At 52.5% G+C, this 20,396-nt stretch overlaps 1 protein-coding gene across 7 annotated transcripts in view; it reads right to left on the reverse strand.

Moving 5' to 3' along the window:
• Nucleotides 1-277: 277 nt before the first annotated feature.
• The window catches only part of RUBCN (rubicon autophagy regulator), a 29,179-nt gene continuing 9,060 nt past the window's right edge, over nt 278-20,396 (reverse strand). For 4 of the 7 annotated variants that reach the window (XM_038145634.1, XM_038145626.1, XM_038145632.1 and 1 more), the window contains exons 2-23: nt 18,914-19,067; nt 17,062-17,145; nt 15,960-16,119; nt 15,680-15,786; nt 14,973-15,113; nt 14,599-14,755; nt 13,818-14,366; nt 13,222-13,266; nt 11,264-11,359; nt 10,975-11,090; nt 9,657-9,858; nt 9,195-9,296; nt 8,343-8,417; nt 5,631-5,691; nt 4,968-5,100; nt 4,479-4,624; nt 4,095-4,159; nt 3,320-3,558; nt 2,840-2,901; nt 2,500-2,653; nt 2,025-2,118; nt 278-1,246 (exon numbers count right to left, since the gene is read on the reverse strand). In XM_038145634.1, the coding sequence (XP_038001562.1) occupies nt 1,083-1,246; nt 2,025-2,118; nt 2,500-2,653; nt 2,840-2,901; nt 3,320-3,558; nt 4,095-4,159; nt 4,479-4,624; nt 4,968-5,100; nt 5,631-5,691; nt 8,343-8,417; nt 9,195-9,296; nt 9,657-9,858; nt 10,975-11,090; nt 11,264-11,359; nt 13,222-13,266; nt 13,818-14,366; nt 14,599-14,755; nt 14,973-15,113; nt 15,680-15,786; nt 15,960-16,119; nt 17,062-17,145; nt 18,914-18,952 (2,991 nt within the window). In that variant the 5' untranslated portion in view covers nt 18,953-19,067 and the 3' untranslated portion in view covers nt 278-1,082. The remainder of the gene's footprint in view (nt 1,247-2,024; nt 2,119-2,499; nt 2,654-2,839; nt 2,902-3,319; nt 3,559-4,094; nt 4,160-4,478; nt 4,625-4,967; nt 5,101-5,630; nt 5,692-8,342; nt 8,418-9,194; nt 9,297-9,656; nt 9,859-10,974; nt 11,091-11,263; nt 11,360-13,221; nt 13,267-13,817; nt 14,367-14,598; nt 14,756-14,972; nt 15,114-15,679; nt 15,787-15,959; nt 16,120-17,061; nt 17,146-18,913; nt 19,068-20,396) is intronic. The other 3 variants (XM_038145629.1, XM_038145628.1, XM_038145630.1) reach the window with 3 other exon arrangements.

Below are 20,396 nucleotides of genomic sequence, written 5' to 3' on the forward strand. Positions count from 1 at the left end.
ATACTGGTGAGTCCCAAGCAGATCACATGCCCCCTAAGAAGGCATTTCAAGCAGCACCTCCTTGAGGGGAACACACAGTTAAAAATACAACCAACCACGTTAAAAAAATAAAACCAAGTCCAGCAGATTAAAAAAAAAAACAACAAACTGAACAGAGGCTTGGGGATGCAGCTGGAGGGATAAGCCTTCACCTGCATCCTGACTCAGGTCTCAGGCAGAGAGGCAGCTCCACACAAGGCAGGTTCTGGTGCCACCAGAGTGAGGTCCCATGCCATCCTTAAAGGAGGACATATCTCCCTGGTAGGACAGATTGGCAGCATGAGGAGGACGTAGGGTCAGAAGCCTCACCATATCCCATGGAGGCAGATTTCTATGGAGCCGTGGGGATCTGCCTGCCAAAAGTCCATCAGCACGTCCACTTGTGCAGCTGCTCCAGGGGCAATGTCCCTCTGCAGCATAGGGAAATCTGGCATGTTCATCATTGCCACGTCCTCTGCTCTGATTCTGGAGTGAGAGCAACTGCTCTCCGGCAGTGTCCCACAGCACATTTGAGAAAGGGAGCTGTTAAATACACAACCAACCCCAAACCCCACCCTCCCTCCATGCACACAACCCCCAGCAGCAGAATGGAGGATCACAGGACTGAGACCTGATTCCCTCCTCCAAGGAGCAGATGTGACCAGAGCTTCCTAGTGTACAGCTGATGAGCAGCAAGTGCTGACCCTTCAGGAGACCCTGCTCATCTCAGAGCAGGGCACAGAAATGGACAGCACAGCCCTGCTGGGTCCAGCATGAACAACTGCTCAGAAAAGGTCCCTGTTCTGCCTGCAGGACAGGCAGGAGCAGCTGCCTCCCCCCAAGCAAAGGCATCAGGGAGTGGGAGCAGTACCCGGAGCAGATCCATATGGTGGAATATGCTCCTTTCCCAGCCCAACAGTACTGCATGTGGGAAAAGAAATCCCTTCAAGACAGTGCTCCAGGCCTCCCAACAGTCCTCATCCCCAGCCCGTGTGGCTCAGTCTCTGGTGATGAAGGCCATGCACATAAATAAACCCATGATCTGCTCCTTGGCTGCAACATGCTCATGTGGCTGCCACGGCCTCTGGCTGCTCCAGCTCATCTTCACAGTCCGAGGTGTAGGGCTCCGTGCTCTGCTTGTCCAGCAGCTCTCGCCGGGCCTGAAGGCGCTCGCACCGGGGACAGCGGCTGGATTTGAAGCAGGATTTGTGGTAGCAGGCTTTGCACTCTGTGAGGGAGAGCATGGCTGAGTGCTGGTACAGCTGGTACATGGCTGTCAGACTGACTGACACTCCACACCCCAGGTCCCTGCACTAGCTGACGAAGCTTTGGAAGCACAGGAGGGAGGATTTCTGCTCTGCACAAGGCCCCTCCCCAAGCTTTCCTGATACTCCAAAGAAACGGTGACTTTGCCCCAAGTTTTCTCTGGCACTACACCTGCCAAACCAAGGCTTGCATGTTGTCAGGAGCCATTTTATGCCAGTTCAGAGGCTGGTCCCAAGATGTAGGGTCAAGCTCTACTCACCCATTAATACTGGGCATTATCAAGGATGCCCCCTGAAGGGGCCTAGGGATTTCTTAGCAGGCAGGAAGGGCACAGAGATAAAGCCTTCAGGCTCTGCTCTGCAAGCTCAGCTCCAGCCACCCAAGCAGGGCGGGGGAGCTGTGTGCAGGCTGCAGCCTGTCCTGTAACTGCAGCAGCAAGGAAGCCAGGTCCCCCAGACACCCGCTCACTGCAGTGACAGCCCGACTGCCCACAGCTAACAGGGCAGGCAGCACAGAGCGTAGTCAGGAGGGGACCTACATGCTTTACCATGCCAGCAAACACAGTGACAATGATGATCTGCTGCTGTTGTAACATTGCAGACACAGGCCATGCACAGGGGCACACGGGTCTGGCTGGCTAAAGCTCTGTACCTCTTGCTAGAACAAATGCCACTCAAATTGGAAGCAGACCTTGGTGGCTCCAGGGTCTGTCCCCTCCCTGTTTTTACCCACTATCTCACCTTCACACGTCCTGCACTTGTTGAGCTCAAAGGGGAAGATGATGTCATCCTCATTCTGGCAGAACTCACAGATGAAGCCTTTGGCTTGGCACAGCTGGAAGGAGAAAAGATGAGGAAAAAGCAGCTAAATGCTCATCTCCCTGGCAAGTTGGACAAAAGGTAGAATAGAGCAGGACAGCAGGCCACAGTGCCCTGCTCTAACCATGTGGGACAGCCCTTCCCCAGCATGGAGCACAGGAAGGCTGAATCAGCCTGTATCAGGGGCAGGGGAGAGCCAAAACAGGGTAGCAAATATCCCATTTGTGCTGGGTAGGAGCTCTGTGAAGCAGGCAGAACAGTCAGCATTGAAATAGTTAATCTGGTGGCTGCTCTGCACACCAGTACCTCCCCATCAGTTATCTTTGTAACAAAGCCTACTCCCAAGGCTGCTCCCAAGGGTCCAGAGCCATGCAGGAGGCAGGAGAGGAGGCCTTACCATGCACTTGTCAATGTGCAGACTGCCTGCCTTCAGGAGCTCTGTCAGATGAGGCATCAGGTCCCCTTTCTTGATGGCACTGAAGTCACTCAGCGAATAGAGGTGCAAATCCTCTGTCAAGTGGCCAGGCACTGTGTCAAAGGAGTCCAGAAGGCTGCAAGGACAGAGAAACCAGAGCTCAGAGCAAAGTGACTCCACTAAGACCCCTCCCTTCACTCCTTATGCTTTCCCTCCCACTCCAGCCCCCCCTCTCCCCAGAGCTCAATGCACAAGCTGCAGAGATTCCCAGTGCAAATTGCCTGGGGACAGAAGCAGGACAGCAGAACAGCCCAGAACTCACTCTTTAGCTAGCCGGCACGTCTTGAACATGTTCTTCATGTGGAAAAGCTGGATTCGCAGCAGCTGCAGAGGAAGGGGGCACAAAGAATCAGTAAACAGAGCATGGTCCTCGGCCAAGCAGGTCTGCCCCATTCCCTGTGCTGCTGAAATAGCTGATGCTCCTCAGCTGCTGCTCTCCTGTTTCCAAAGTGTTTACATCACACAGGGCAAGGCGAGCACAACCATCATCATGTGCTCCAGGAGATAAACTGAAGCCCAGCTGGATACCAGCCAGAAGTTCCTATTTGATTTTCCTATGAATTTGACATTCCCGTGCCACTGAAGAAATCACAAAAGGGGAATAGAAGAACACAGTGATGAGGTTTTAAGCCTCCAAAACTGAAAGATCTGCTTTTCCCCAGCTTCCCCGCAATACAGTTTACAGTTGGCTGCCATCTGCCTCACCCAAACTCCACTCAGGAAGGCATGGAAAGGGTCTTACCCTCACTTGGTTGAGAGCCTTCACTTTCTGGTACAGGGCAGGATTGATAGCTTGCACGTTGAAGAGTGGGTCACTCCAGATCTTGCTCAGCAGGTCTTTGGAGAAGTTGCTCACGTAGTACTTGCTGAAGTCCCACTTGCGCAGGATGCGGCTGGGGATGACAGTCTGGGCATTCTCGTGGCAGCACTGGCAGAAATACTTGCCCAGGTACTCGCAGTACCGCAGCCGCTTGATGTAATCTGGCCAAACCCAGGCAGACAGGCAGGGTCAGCCCAGGCACGGCCTCTGCTGCACTCCCAACACTGCTCAGCATTTCCCACAAGCAAGGAACTCTGCCTTGCTGGCATCTCTGCCAGCCCAGAGCGCTCAGTACTGGGGTCTGCAAGCACCTTCTGACTGCAAAAGCCTTTGGGATCAATAGTCATGCAGCCACATCTACCTACATATTCAGGGAAGAGCTCTGCAGCTGCAGAACTTGCTGGGAGCTTGAGGACCCAACATAAGACTTTGCCTCACAAGAGTCAACATCTGAAATGCTCTCTAAAGGATGAGCTGACTGCTCTTTACCTCCACCAGCTCTGTGACCTCCTAGAAGAGAAGGCTCCTCTGTGGATGGTGCACACCAATGTGCAGGCAGAGCTGGCAAAGGCAGTGTAGCACTGCTCCAGGGACCTTATGCTGAGCTCTACCACCACCCACTCACTCAGCATCTTCCCACTTGTTTGCAGGTTCTTCCCCACCACTCTTCAGCTCAGGTCAGGCTCCCAGTACTCACCAGGATCAGTCCGGATGCCACAGCCTGCACACCGGTAATTCTGCTTGGCCACAGCCACCTTTCTCCTGCCCAGACACAGAAGACAACATGCATGACACAGCCCTGGTGGTACCTGGCACCAGAAGATGTGTACCAGCAGAGGCCTGGGAGGTTTATGTGGACAACACACCCAAGGGAAAAAGCCCCACTATGTCCTGGGTCACACCAAAGGCACTAACCCCGGCACTGCCCCCATCTCACCATCACTCAGTGGTGATCACCGTGGATTTACCAGACTCAGAGCAGGGAAACCCCAGCAAACAGAGGACAAGCAACCTTGGTGTTGATGGAAAAGGGATGGAAAGGGCAGGTCCCCTGAGAGCCCCCAGCCACACGGGTCCTTACGCTGGGGCCAGGTGAACATTGAAGATGATCTGCGGCCGCGGCGGGGCCCACTCCAGGTTTCCGCGCACCCGAATCCTCAGCTTGTAGATGTCGGCGTGCTCTCCATCGTCAGGAGAGATAGGCAGAGAGTCAGGGATGGGCAGCAGCTGGGAAAGGCAGGAAAGAGGGTCAGATTCCTATCTTGTAGGCAGTGCACCTGGCTGGACTGCCAGAAACCTGGAAAACTGCCAGGCACCAAGGCACCGCTCCAGCTGAATTGGGGGCTGAAGAAGGGCTGTCCCCAAGGGATCTGGACACTGCTCCAGATCCAGCAGGAGGTTGCAGTGGCACAACCCTGCTTGGCTGCATCCATCTCCAAAGCTAGAGAAACCCCCACCTCAAGCTCCACAAAGGGAGCACTGGGACAAGCAAAGCCCCCTCAGCAGTGCACTGAAGCCAGGGGCTCAGGGAAGATCAAATGCAATCAGTGACAGGAACTCACAGCCTTACCTTCTGTGGGGCGTCATGCTCAGGGACCAGCCACTCCAATTCAGAGGCAGCTGGGAGCTGCATGCCCTCAAACTGCTTCAGCAAGCCCATGGCCACCGCCTCTGCCGAGTTTGAATTGAGGAAGGAGTGGGATCTAAACAGCAAAGGAATTGTTAGTACTGGATCTCACAGCTGTGCCCTCCTTGCAGCCCCATGCCAGTCCCAGCTCAAGTCAAAGATCCTCCCTTCAACTCTGGTACCTTAATTCTGCACTGCCACACAGGCTTAACATTAATACACGTGATTGATTTCTGTCTTTGCAAATGTGCCCAAGCAAAGCTGGCTAATGGTACCACAACACCTGTTCAGAAGAGCAAGCTCAAAACTCAACTCACTTGGCAAAACCTATGCCTGTTCACGGGGAAGCTGCAAAGTGACAGCCAGTGCCTGTGTAAGCCAGAAACAACTGCTCTCCCAGTATGAACCTACCCAAGCAGCTGCCAACCATGGCCACAGCTTTGTATTTCACCACACAAAGCAAAGGGGTCCCCACAGAGGGAGGGAGGGAGGACAGGAGGGATATCTACTCCAGTGCAAAACAGAACTGACGCACATGGAAGAGCAGAGCTGGGTAGGAAAGAGAATGTGGTACCAAGATGTGTCACCATGAGGTTGAAGACGTACATGGAGTCCGAGGAGAGAAAGGATTTCCTGCTGGAGTCTGGGTTCCTCTTGATGTCTGCATCTGAATCACAAACAGACAAAAGGTGGAACAGATGGGACAGGGTCGGGGATGCACTCATTTCAAACCAAAGCTTCAAGGTAAAACTTCAAGGTAAAACTCATCAAGCTGCTAAAAGCATGAGAACTACAGCATCAACTTCTACCAGTGGCACTGAGCAGCAAGGAGGGGTGCAGTCTAATCAGTCAGCTGTCAGAACTACCAGGGAAAGGAATGGTGGGGTGCTGTGAACAGCCAGCTTGAAGTTTGAGGGAGACAAGTGGCTGCTGGTACAGGTCACACACCAAGTCCTAGCAGTAACATGGCCTGAAATAGAACACACACAGGAACACAGAAGCCTGGAGAGCAGGACTGCAGGGTTAGCACGAAGGTTTAGTAGCTCTCTACACACAGTATAGATGCTGGAAGGGATTAGCAATGGGTTGCAGAGCCCTTCTCTCTACTTGACTGTAACCTGTAAGATCAGACATTGGCCATGGCACAGTTTGTCAGGGACTGCACAGCCAGGGCTGGCAGCCTGTGCCCAGCACTGCCCAGACACGTCAGCACCCCTGCAGAGAAAGGGCCAGGCCAGCAGCCATGAGACCAGCCTTCTGGAGAGGTCACAGACTCATCTCCTGAGGAGGGAGGGGTCCAAGATAAGGTGCAGGACACTCAGTCCTGCTCCCTACACCCCTCAATCAACTCCCAAAGAGCCCTGGGCTGCCCCACAGCTCAGGTACCAGGCAGTACCCAGTGGTACCTTCACCACTCATCATTCTTTCACTCCTGCAGGTTAAACCCTAACAGGGAATCCATCTCACCAGTAAAAAACCCCTAGGTCAGGACAATTCCAGTCGTACAACACAGACAGAAGCAGGCAGAAACCTGCTTCATGGCAGATAAGGCTCCCAGAAAAGGGAAGAGGGTATGCAAGGGGAAAGTACTACAGGTCAGGACAGACCAAGAGTGGCCAAAGCCACAACCTTCATCCCTGTAGGTCTGCTGTTTTGTACCTCTGGGGAGCTCTAGGAATGGTCTAGTGACCACACCACCCCCAAACAAAAGCCTGTAGCTTCCCCTGCCCCAGTGCCTGGCATGGGGAGGCACAGCTCAGGGTCCCTGCTCCCGTGCCCTAAGCTGACTAACACAAATCTGCAGAGAGCCCACATGATCCCAGCCAGGCCCCAACTGCACACTGAGGCCAAGGGAATCAGAGCCTGAGCAAAGAGTGTCCCCCTGCCCCTGCTCTTTTCTACAGAGAGCAGGACTGCCCTAGCAACAAAGGGAGCAAGTCCTGCTAATTTACAGACTCACACTACTGGAATTCAGCTTGGACATTTGACCTTCATTGTTTGACATCCATTGCTAAAACAGGCAAAGGAAAGCATCCTAATGTTGAGGAATCCCCATATCTATGTCATGCAAACTGAATTCTAGCTGCAGAAAACAGGAAATTCAGGCAAACAGCCTCAGAACCTTGCAGGGCACCAGCCAGACACACCTGCCATGCTCTGGTGCCTTCTGCTCTGTGCAGAAAGGTCCTGCATGGTCCTAGGCTACAATGAACACAAGCACATGGGGGCACACACAGCACAGAGTGGGCCAGGTGCTATGGGGAGGCAGAGCCAGCACACTCAGGCATTGACATGGTCTCAGAGATGGCAGAGAGAGCCAGATCTGACCCCAGGCTTCCACAGGAACTAACACTGGAATCCTGACACCACTCGCTTCCCAATATTAACTGTAAACACTCCCCAAATCCTCACTAGCTACCAAAAACAGCTCTGCTGCCAATGCTATCAAGTGGGATATCCCCAGGAAGTTTGTGAACAGCCCCCAAATCTAAGGACATCACCCCACACTCCACGTGCCAGCTTCAGCAAGGATCACAGCCTGGTCTGTGAACACAATAGGGCTGACAGGAAAGAGCTGAGCACCGGCAAACCCGGCAGGAGCAACGTGCTGGTGCTGAACACCTGACAGGAGAGATCAGCAGCAGCCCAGCAGACTGTTCCCTTGCTAAAGCAAATAGGGAGCACATGAAGGTTATTTAAACACAGCCAGCAGACCAGACTTAGTACTACTGTAAACAATAAAAACACTAAGCTGCATGTGATCCCAGTGACCAAGACCTCCAGCATAAACAAACTGCCCGTGCCCTGTCTGATCTCACTACTTCTCCCTCCAGAACTTCTTTCTAGAAGGATTCCACTCCAAGTCACGTCTGAGCAGAAAAGGAAGGCTGGGCTTGAGATCAAAACTATGGCATGCCAGCTCTGCCAAGTCAAGCAGGATAATGCTCTCCAAGGCACTTGGGATGGAGACCTGGTCCCACATTGAAGAGGACCCTGCTCTCATTCACCCCAGGCTCAGCTTTCAACATCTACAGAGCTTCACTGTCCTGTGAAGTCCTACCCCAGGCCAGACAGGTCTTCACAGATGTCCCCTGGACAAAAATGCCCTGGGGGATGGAGCTCACAGCAGAACTCCTCTGTGTCCACTCTACTCAATCCTGCCACATCATCCTGCCACAGCTTTTCTTGCTGACATCTGGATGATACTGGAACTAATTCCCAGTTCTGAAACCAGGCAGATTTTGAAGAAGTGTGCCCGTGCACACACACACACACCTTGCACACACGCGCGCGTGCCCAGGGAGCACTGCAGGGTACCTGAGAACAAGGAAGCCATTGACACTGAGAGGCCGTTCTTGGACATTTGAATCAGGTTAGATCCATCGTTACCATCTGTATGACATGGTGATGACAAAACAGTTGACTTCAGTGCTTCAGCCAGGCCAGAGAGAAAGGGCATAAAACAAGAGCAGCACTCACACGAGGAGAGCCCAGAACTGAATTCACACACTCCTCCATGGGCTACAAAACTGAGCTCAAAACCTCACCCTCATGGACTGAAAGGAGAGGTTGCTGTCAACAGTCAGGAGACAAGAAGTTTAAAGCTGAAGACTGGGCAACTCCATCTTCTTTTTAAAGTAAGAGAGATGGAGGTACTGCTGAGAAGTAAGTCATCGACTTCAGAGGATGAACAAGGCTTTGAAGGCCAGGACTTGGGCTGGTCTCCTGTGGGTGATAAGCTCAGCCACCCAAGCTACCAGGAGCAGAAACTACAGGTACTGCAGGTCAGGATGTGACCAATACCCACCATCCAAGAGGTAAGTGGTCAGAGCTATGGCTCCTTCTGCCTGGGGAGGAGAAGAGAGGATGGCAGCTCTCCCACCTCTCTAGCTGTAACCACAGCTATGTGTACCAGGCAATGAAATGGAAACCACCTACCAGCCAGAGGCACAGAATGTTACAGGGTTACAGAAGATTCTGAAGGAAAGTCATGCCACCACATGAGGGAAACTGATTGCTCTGCTTATACTCAGAATTCAGCCACTTGTTTGGGAAAAGCCATCTTGAAGGCCAGAGGGACAGGGTCTTCTTCAGCAGGACTGACCCCAACACAACCACACCAGGAAGTCTGTTTCTATGAAAGAAGCCAAGACAGCCATTCCCTCCTACCTCGGATCTCATACTCTTCCACATCCTCTGCAGAGCCAGAGTCAGAGAGCCGCATGGACCCGTGGGAGCTGAACTGGGACCCACTGTCTGTTGCCACGAGACCTGCAAGGAAGGCATCAGAGCCACGTCACCGGTGGAAGTGCTCCAAAGGGTCACTGACAGCTATGGGAGATGAGGATAGCCAGGTATGGCCAGGGAAAGGAGGGAGGGAGCTCAAGGATGGAAAACACTACGGGTTCAGAATGAAATGACATTCCATTACTCAGTGCCAGCAGTGTTGGCAATGGATGGTATCTGTCACATTATGGTCTTCAATAGCAGCAGTTTCACACATCTTGGCACCACCTTGGTAGCAATTTAACTGTTTACAAGGAATGGGCAGCAAGGCAGGCAACTATAGGATAGGCAATGGACAGAAAACCCACATCCCACTAGCTGATGAGCCCAAAACACATCACCCACTGTCTGAGCCCAGCTCCTGGCAGGCAGGGAACAGGTGCCTGGTGCGGATCTGCTGGCGCCGAATGCGAATCTTTTGTTTAAGCTCCTGGATCTCCTTGTCACTGTCTTCTTCCTCCTCCTCCAGCTGCCGGCTCATCATGTTGCATTTCATCAGCTCAATGGCAGCGATCAGGGACTCTGAGATGCTGAAGTGGGCGTTCTCCTGCAAGAGCAAAAGCATTCAAGGCTATGCCTTGCACAAACTAGGAAGACTTGGTAAAATTTTGTTCCCCACTCTCAGAATCTCCTCTGGTCAGGATGACCCCGAGATGTGCTAAAAGTCTCTTTTTCCCAACCCAGCTGTCGAAGAAGGAGTCAGAAGTCTTCAGCTGTAGTTCTCAAGGTTGTTTATTATTTCTTATCTAAAACATTTTCTGTCTAGCCTGCCGCAATCTGTTCAGCAGGTCAGCCAAAGGCACACTGCCCTCCCACGGGGCCAGTGTTGTCTTTTATACTATAAACTACATCCTCGATATTTACAGTTACGCTCCAATACCTATCACCTACGTTAGACAGTGACTTTCTAATCTAAACCAATCTAAGAAGGCCAACATCACCCAGAAAATGGACGTTAGGAAGAAGAAAGAAGAAGGACAGGGCACGCCCTAATTCCTCCATCTTGGAACCTTAAACACCTATGTTCAAAATCCCAAAATTTCTCTTTTCACCCTGTAATTACTACTACTGTGCTATCTAAGCTCTTGTGACTTATTAATTCTTCATACAAAGTTGGTAATTTGCTCCATGGGTCGAACTCAAAGCCACAGGGGTCTTTGGCTGCATGCCAGAGTCTCCGACCACCCTGCCAGGGCTTCAAAGCCCCCTGGCTGGGGCTCGGATCATCCAGGACCGTCAGAGAGACGTCCTAGGCTCCGACACCCACCTATGCCAGGAAAGAGTTTATTACCCATGCATGGTGGCAGAAAGATGTTAATCTCTGTCAAAATTTCTATGAGTGCCTAGAAAACAAAGCCCTCTTGGACATCGGAATACTCACGAAATACAAGAGGCATCCTACAAAGAGGATGTGCAACACATCCACTCGGGGGGGTCAGCACACAGCCCTGAGGGGACCTAACATGTTGCAAAGATGCCATGCATATGACAGATGGACAGATCCCAGCTGCCAGACACCACCAAGGAGCTCAGCCTTGCAGTTCTGTGCACAGCTCTACAACAGGCAATACCATGGCATTATCCTCCCCATGGCAGGAAGCATCTCTGAACCTGCAGTAAGATACATTCCCCAATGCACACAGGCTGCTGCTGCTTCCCTCACCTTCTCCAGGTCTGCACAGCTGCCAAAGTCCTGCTCAGAGAGGTAGCTGATGAGAGACTGCCCTTCTGAAGGTCTCCTGAACATCCCTTCCCCCGAGCTCAGGTACTGTCCAGAGTCTAGAAATGCAAGAGACACAGGTATGAGGGAAGGATCTGCTATCTCCATGCCACCAAGTCCTGCCAGCACCCAGACAGCATCCCACAAGCAGGTGCCAGCACTTAAGGACACTGCAGCCCATGGAGGAACCTGACCAGGACTGAGTGTCCCCACTGAGGCTGGCTGTACTCACCATACTCCATGTAGAGGGAGCTGGGTGTGCTCAGTTCACTGCTCTGCATGGAAGCAGAGACCAGCCCTCTCCCTCCACCTGGATCACCATGGGACTCTGGAAGGGAAGATGACACCAGGCACACGTCAGTACCTCAGAGGTGCCCCATCACTGCACAGGGTGAAATGAAAGGGGCTTGGCATCACACACGCAGGCACAATGGATGGAAAGAGAGAGAGACGTCTTCCTGCTCCATGCCACAGCTGAGGGCAAGCCCAGGAGGAGACAAAACTAGAAAGGCATTTCAGGCAGGAGAAGGGGAATGAAGAAGATCATGAGAGACATGGAACAGTCATATCCTGAGCCTTCCTCTGTTTACCCCAGAGTAGAGTTGGGGGACACAACAGGCTCCAGCAAGCACCTCTTGCCAGCCCTTAATCCTGAGGGAGCATTCTGAGGGCAGAGTTATCCCCCACAACAGAGAACAGGAGACACAGGGAAACATGAGCCACCAAAGGATCTGTGGGGGTCCCTGCCTTGCAAAGCAGCCTGGACACCAGTGCAAGGAGGCATCTGAAGGACATGCTCCTGCTCCACTGTAAGCCAGACTCCCCACACACAGCGCTGGAGCCTGGGTGCAGCGCTCAAGGTGACCTACACGGGCTGTGGGCAGGGCTCTGCCCCTCGCACGCTCTGTGGTGCAACTCCCTGCCAGACTGAGCCAGTGGAGACCGCCAGCAGCTGGCCTGACCAGAGACCAAGAACAGGTGGTGCTCTTCAGAGAGCCATGGCCCCAGGGAGCACCTGGATGGAGTGCCTGGGTGGCAGAGGACTGCTGAAGGAGACTGAAAACACCCTGCCTGAGTGGGACAGGAGCACACAGCTCTGGATACAGGGCAGGTGCCAGCTGACAATCCTGAGCATAACAGAAGGGCAACCATGTCCTTTCAACCTGCCACTCACTTTTGTTCCCAGCTTTGTGCCGTAACTCTGATGGCTGGAGGCTCCTGAGCCCACCAATACCAGCTTCTCCCTGTCAAGGCCATGAAGCAGCAGTCACCAGGATGGAGCCTGGGATCAACCCACCCCACAGGCTGGGAGACAACAGACTTGTCAGGGTAGGAGGCTCTCACAGCTACTCACTGCAGCCTGGCAGGGTGCCCTGCAGCCACCTCAACACAGAACCTCATGGGGTTGATGCCTGGGAATGCCACATACAACAGAGCCTACTGCTGAAAGGTAAAGCGAGGCAGTGCTCAGCATCATCTGTTGGAGCAGGACACAGGGCTGGACACATCTCTCTGAACAACCATCAGCCCCAGGGAGGAGCCTTCCCAGACACAGAACCCTCAGCACCCAGATAGGAGCTCGACAAACCCAGTGCCACTGTTCATTGGATGAAAAACAAAACAGCCCATTCTGTTGAGCTGCTGACTTTTCTGCACATGGGGCAAAGGGATGGCAGCACCTCAGCATTTCTGCTCGGGGTAAAACCTGCCCTGAGCCCAAAATAGCATCCAGGAGTCTCAGCTGTGGGTACATACATTGGAAATCAGTAAACATCAAACCTCCCTGTGCCACAGATCCATGAAATAAAATGAAAAATTAGATGTCCAAGCCCATATCTGGTTAGCTGCCAGCCCTTATTCACCAGGTAAGAGAGGAAACCTCTCCTGGCTTCCGAGGCAGTGTGTGGAGGGAAGGGCAGGGGATGCAGCTCAGAGATTTGGTGGCCAGCACTCCCTAACGCCATGCAGGGGAGCTGGAAACACTTCTGGGTCTGGGCCACTGCTTCCACAAACCAAGCTTTGGTCAGGCTACATGCATAAACCAGACCACACTTCAAAGCATCAGCTGGGACACAGCAAAGAAAGATTTTTTTGTTTGTTTGTTTTCTAAATGAACACTAATGGATTGATGGCAATCCTGAACTTGATGCAATGATCACTAATGAAGGGCCGTTCCACTGGCTCCCAAACCTGCCACTGGATCTTCTATTATAATGGTGATATCCCTGAGGCCTCCTGGGCAGACAGAGGAGGAGAAGGGCAGCGTTAAGGGAGAGAAAACAGAGACAGACTGGTTACTACTCAGCAAGGACCTCCACTCCTCCAGTGAAGGCAGCATCAGGACAAACTTTCACAAACTGGTTGTCCCCTCACACCCCACTCTCTCCATCCCCATGTATTCACTCACTCAAGACCACAGGAGAACCCAGCAGATTACCAGTGGGATGACATCCTACCAGTAGGATAAGCCCAGGCCCCAGCCCCATATCACAGCCAAGCAAGCCCAGTGGAGAAGAACAGCTGATGCCACAGCATTGCTGCCATTCTTTAAGATTTTAGTAAAAGCTGGCAATACCAGTAACAGTCCAGCTCAGGGTGTTCTGGGAAGCAAGATGTCATCCCATCATTCCAGTGCAGAGCTGAAAAGCTAAGGGAAAAGACCAACCACTTGCCCACTGTCCCTCTCTCCAACGTGATCCATGGAATCAAGGGGGTGGCCAGAATCAGCCTTCTGGTACCAGGGACTCCCGCGCCCAGAAGCCATCCCAGAAAAGTTGTCCCATTACCATGCAACTTCCCAGAAGTCACGTTGGTGTCAGAGTGTGAGCGCACGTGGCTCTTCTTGAGGATGCCCTGTGGAGCTGAAGACTGTCCCTCCGAGAAGCTGGACCGGCGCAACAGGCTCAGGCCCCTGCTGCCACCTCCACTGGCCCCCTGCTCCCCCAGGGATGAGACTGAGTCCAGCTTCTGGGAGCTGCTGGAGGAGAAGAGCTTAGAGCTACTGCTCTTGGTGCTGCTGGTGCTGGTGCTGCTGCATGCCCGGCCCCGGCGTCCCAGGTTCCCAATGGCCAGGTACTCTGGCCCGTCATTAACATCACTCTGTGGATCATCCTGACTCCCTGTCCAAGTATCCTCGCTCTGGCTGGTGGTGCTGGAGCTCATCTCGCTGGCTGGAGAGAAGGGGTCTTTGGCTGAGGGGACGTGGAAGCGGGCGACAGAGCTGGGCTGCTCCAGAGGGGACCTGCCCTCACTGAAGGAGGAGGACCGGGTGGACGGGCAGTGCTCCTGGGGCTGGCTGGAGTTGGAGCTGCCACAGGAACTCACTGGTCTCCTGTCTGGACAGAGGCAGGAGCATGATTTCACACACTGGCACAAGGATGTCTCCTATATCCTCTGGCTATAAGCTTGTGGCTTCACACCAACACGCCCACCCACCACAGGCAAATCCCTCCCTCCCATTATGGGCAGAAGTCTTCCATACCCATCCATCCCAACAGATACATAGGCAGATAAAAAGGCAAGGTCTTTTCTGGGTCTACCCTAAGCTCCCCAGCCTACCCTTGATACCTGAGAGGCCAGAGGAGGCTGGATGCTGGAGGCTGGAGAAGGACCCAAAGCAGCGCTGCTGAGTGCAGGAGGCAGCAGGGACGCACGGGGATGCAGGGAGGGCAGTCAGGCTCTGACTCTTGGTCACTGGAGATGGGTTGTCACTCTTCCTGGTAAGCTGAAGAGAGGTGGCATCATCAATAAATCAGCATCTATGGGACTACATGTCAAAAGAGCAGCAACAGAAAGGGATCAACCTGCAAATGCCTGATGACCAACCACAAACGATGCGGAAGCCCTGGGAACACGAGGGTGGGGAGGGAAAAACACGGCAGCACAGATGGGAAGCAGCTCTTTGTTCACAGCTGCAGGACAGATTCCCACTGGGAAATTACCAGGCTCTCAGTGAAGTGATCCAGGCAGCCCAGCGCTCCCGGCAGACGGCTCTTGTGTCCCTCAGCACTGTGATCACACATGTCCCTTGTCCCAGCAGAAGGGTCTGACGCGCACAGGGAGGGCAGTGACGTGCCGGCCAGCTGAAAGAACATAGCCCCCATTTAACAAAGCCTCACTAATTGCTCTCTTTTGAGGGCTCTGTGCAAAGAAGGCAGCTGCTGTTTCTGTCCTCTGGAGAGGGGCAGCTGCTGCAGGGCTGCACAGGGGTCACTGGCATGAGCAGGAGTTGGCACCCAGGTGTCCTGGGGCGTTGCCCATCCCCTCAAGAGCGTGACTGTCCCTCACGACCAGGCAGCTCTGCGTGCTGGCCCTGAAGCCTGGGACTATTGGAGAGGGCCTTAAAGGTGCCTCTTACATGGAATTGGTCCTCAGGTCCTCTACTCAAATCCTTGGTGCAAGCCTGAACCAAGGTGCTCCACTACAGGCTCCACACAGCTATCTCCCCTACCCTGACCCCTTACAGGTCACACAGATAGGACAAGGACCAGTTCCCCATTCTCCTCCCCTCTTGGAGCAACTTTTACTAGTTCCAAGTCCAGCTCCTTGTCCAAGGGCTCCATATACCCTGAATGTGACCTTGAGGGAGCAGCCACAGCCAGTTGGCATCTGGGGAGAACCAGATGTAAAATCTGGGACCTCAACTCACCATGGAGGTGTCGATCTGAGCCAGAAGCCTGGGGTTGTTCTGCTCAACAGCTTCCAGGCACTGCAGCATGGCTGTGACGTGGGCGTCACTGAGCAGGAAGGCAGTATCTGGGGAGAAAAAAATGCTGCTCAGGGGAGTCCCTCTCACCCACACAGTTTGACACACCAGTTGCTCACATGCAAAACAATTTTTCTGCTGCCCTCCCTCACTCCCACACAGCTTGGAAATGCCACCAGCTAGATATTTTCCTAGTAAGAAGGAAAAGCCCATTGCTCCTTACCTGTGTAGAACTTCCTAATGTACTGGCGGTTCCCCAGGAGTGGCCTCAGTTGCGCTGACAGGCAGTGGCACTGCAGGCTGTGCTGCAGCCACAGCTGCGCAATGGCCTGGTCCCCTGGGCCCTCGGGGTCACGCTGGCCGCTCTCCTGCAGGCTGATGAACTGGAAAGGGACATCAGGCACAGGTTAAGGCAGGCAGAGGCAAGAAGGGGAAGAGGGCTTGTTTCACCACATGGCTTTGGTTCCCTTGATAACAGCAGCTTTCACATGCCAGTCACTGTCAGCAGGAAAGAGAGCATGTCCCAGCACCTCCTCAGCCACTAGGGAGGCAAAAGCACCAGGCAGGAACAATGCTTCAAAGGTCAGACAGTGACCAAAGTCCTCTGTCAGCCACCTGCACAATGAATTTCTCTCGCACACTCTCCTACCCATGAGCCTTGTCCCTGACCTGGAGCAACCCCATGCTCCCAAATCCAATCTGACCCCGGTGGTGACAGTCATTTACCTGCTGACACATTAACTGGAAAAAGCTGTGGCAATGCCTGAGCTGCTGCAGCTTGCAGAGCTGGACTGGAGTTACACACTGGTTCCCCCAGCAGCAGGCTGGACAAAGGGACCACCAGTGGCCAGCCCTTTGTGCCCATCCACGGCAGGAACCATGGATGTCAGCACGGGGCAGCCGAGGACCAGGAGCCATATGCCAGTGGCTGGCACAAGTCAGGAATGGGAGAATAAATGCATGGTGAAGCCAAAACCCAGAAATGGGACAGCCCAAACCCTTAAAGATCTGCACAGACACATGAATTACCCCAGCGCACACACGAGCACTGCTTGTGCCAGTTCCCTTGGTGATGCCTGCTGCACCCAGCCCAGCAGCACTGGAGACTGGCCTGGCAGAAATAAGCAGCCAATTGTCTCAGCCCAAGCCACACTGAGTTCCCAGGACACAGCCTGTACCCAAAAACACAGCTGTGTCAGCCTCCACAAGCCATGGAGTGACTTTACTCCCAACAGCCCAGGCAGCACTGTCCCACGGGTGAGGCCCCAGCCCAGCCGCCCTCTCCCCTCCCAGTGGGCACACAGGGCCACCCCACCAGAACCCACCTTCTCCAGGTGATGAGCAGAGCCCGGACTCAGCCAGCGAATGTCCTTCACAAACTGCCAGTAATCCTTCTGTCTGCAGCACACCTGCCCAGGACAGGCACAGTCAGGTGCCACCTCCCAAGTGCCAGTTGAATGAGCACATCCCCGTTAGCCCCTTGCTGACACAGGCCATGCTGTTTGCCTCAGCTTTATTCAGACAATGAGGGGTTTTCTTAGTTATTCTTCCCCCTAGAGAGGAACTGCAACAGAGTTTCTGTTTTCCTCTCCACCCTATTGGTTGTAAGTACAGACCCAAAAAGTGTCTCTTCACCAAAAAGCAAATTATTTTTACTTCCACCCCTATTTCCTCTTTCACAAGTGACAGAGGAATGGCTTCTGTTTTGGTGGTTTGTTTGGTTTGGCAGGGGAGTAGTTTGTTTTATAAGACTAGAAAACTAACATGGCAATTTTAGTTTTCTAGACTGAATTCGGTTTTCTGAACAAACAAAATTAATTCAGAAGTTTAAAAACCTCTTACCCTAGTTTTCTTAATGTGTACATATGGATTTTTTTCACCTTTTTTTTTTATTTTATTCCTAACTGTAGGCAAAAAGGTTGCCAAGAAAATAAAAAGTAAATGGAAATGTTTTGCTGGAGCAACTATGAGCCAACTGCTGTTAGGAAGATGTATTTTTATGGGCCTCCTTTTGCAACTTCTATAGCTTGACTGGTGTCACACATGCCGGATCAGAGGAGACATTCCTGAGTGGAAGAGCTGTCTTAGCCTACAGTAAAAGCACTGAGGAAGGTAACACATCATCCTGCTTTGCAGGTCTGGCATGAACTGCTACCAACAGACAGACTAGCATAAATCATTTAAACCTCACTTCCTGAAGCCTGCGAATAGCCGGTCTGTCAGAAGGGAGCACTGCACTCCTCACATGGACAAGGAAGCTCCTCTCTCTGTCCATCTCCCAGAGCAGGTCCCTGGTCCATGCAGCTGGGGACTAACAGGAACAGAGCAGCACCTCAACTAATGCTGTCTGCAAACTTAATAAACCCAGGGAGCTCAGACAACCTGGCTCTTCCTGGAGGTTTTTTAGCTTGGGTGCAGCACTGCATAGGTGCAGTTTTCCTGATCTGGGACCCAGCTGGCCTGTGCAAGCTGCCCGGGGCTCCTCTGTGCTGTTCTCTTCTCTCTGGGTGGCTGAGCCACTGATGGGAAGCCTGTCCCCAAGCAAGCCCTACAGCCTTGTTCAGCCTTCCACTGGAAATAAATCGTGCTGGTAATTGCAAGCTGAAGGGAAGATCTTTAAGCCTCTGCACACAAGTGGGAAAGAGAAATTCTTCCAGGCAGCCATGGAAGGGGGGAAGGCTGGGTGAGCAACTGCAGGCACAACAAGAGCCTGGAAAGAGTGATCCCATTCACGCAGAGCACGGGGCTGGCTGCCAGCTCCTGTTACTAACACAGCTAAGCAGAAACAGTGAAGATGCGAGGTTTCTCTTGCCAGGCCTCGCTGGGGACTTGTCCAAGTGCAGATGATACGGGGCTGACTCACTGCAAATGCAATTTAATCACTTGGCTGCAGCAGAAAGAAAGGAGAGAGGGGCTGGCCTCAGCACAGGGGGCACAAGTACTTAGAAAAACCATATTGAAAGTAGATGAGAGAGAAAGAACGTGCACCCAGGTCCCTCTGACAACCACAGCATTTACCAGGCAAGCTCAGCCCCTGCTTGGATCACCTCGCAGCCTGTTACAAGCGCTGTGCCCACTCTGCTAAGAGCACAGAAGTGAGCTGCAGCACCTGCTTGTGACAGGCACTGAGGCTGTGACAGACAGACAAACAGTTGTGCTGGCAGGACAGAGCCATACCTTGTCATGGATGAGCCCATGGTAGAGGATGCTGTGCATGTCTCTGCAGAGCCGCTCCAAGCCACCATACTTGGACCAGACATTTGGATTGCTGATGGACACCAAACCTTCCACTGTGGTCTTCAAGTTGCCAAGGAGCTTCCAGTGCTCTTTCCTGCACAGGAACACAGCAAGATATACCAGAGCTACAGCAAGAGGAGCTTCACAGCAGGAACATGGTATTGCACTCTCTCAAAGGAAACTCTGTTCAGGCTGAAACCTTTGGTGGTCCAGAAACCAGCAAAGGTGAGCTGAAGCACTTGGTGCATCCCTGTGGTCTCCCATACATGGTTTGTGGACAACAGGCCATACTGTAATGATTCTTCTGATGCGTGGTAGCCACCACCAGGAGATAGACAGCACAGAGTGATGGCTCCTGCAATGCACCACATGCCCAGTCTGGGCCAAAAAAAAATGGGGATTAACTTTCTAGCAGGCTCTTGCTTCACTGACACGTTCTCTCTAAGAGAGCAGCAGCCCCTCAGGAGCACAGCAGCTGCATGGAATGGTGTGAGGGCACCACATTGAGCAGCCCCTGTGTTTATAGAGCAGCACTCCCTGAGCAATGCACATCACATCGAGAGCTCCAGTCCTGTCAGGATGCAGAGGGGCTCCTCTCCCAGTGAGGTGACACTTCATCTGCATCTCAGATGCTCTCTTGGCCCTGACCTGCTGTAGGCACAACCTGCAAAAACATTATCATCTTATGGACAGAGATTAGCAAACTGCTGGTGAGCTCTAGAGGATGCACAACAGTTCCATCAGTATCATCCCCCTTGGCTGCCCTGCATACAGCAAGAAATCACCATTATCTACCACAAAGCAGGAGCAGTGATGTAGAGAGGTAACATCATTTGAGCATGGAAAAGCAGCTTTGGGGAAGGAAGCTTTGGGTGACCGAGGTTCCCACTCAAGCTGCTTGACAATGTTGCCAGATGAACAGCAGCTGTCAAAAATACATATTAAAATAGGAGCCACTCTCTCAGAAGAACAGGAATGTTGCAAGGTACAGTTAAGAGTGTAAATAACAAAAAAAAAAAAAAGTCTCTGCAAGGTTAGTAACAAAAGCACCCTAAGTGACACCTTAGAATGAAAGTTCAAGTTTTCAACTGGCAAGAAACAAGATGGTGTTTCAGAAGTTAGTCCTTCCCATAGCCAAAACCAAACTGGATTTCCAAAACACAAGGGGGAAAAGAAGGAAAACAAATAATTAACATTATTTAAAACTGCTCTCATTTTCATCCCTTGGGGATCAAAGTGTGGGCCACATACTCCTGGTAATTAAAACAAAGCTTTTCTCACCAATATTCTCTTTCTGAGACTTGTTCACTACTGCCAAACTGATTAGTTGAACAAGCAGATTAATTAATCATTAATTATTGGCTTTACCTCAAGCTGCCCATTCACTTCACTTCCTCATGAGGGAAACATCACCACTTCCAGT

This window comes from Motacilla alba, chromosome 9 (genome assembly GCF_015832195.1).
Source record: "Motacilla alba alba isolate MOTALB_02 chromosome 9, Motacilla_alba_V1.0_pri, whole genome shotgun sequence".
NCBI classification, from domain to species: Eukaryota; Metazoa; Chordata; class Aves; order Passeriformes; family Motacillidae; genus Motacilla; species Motacilla alba.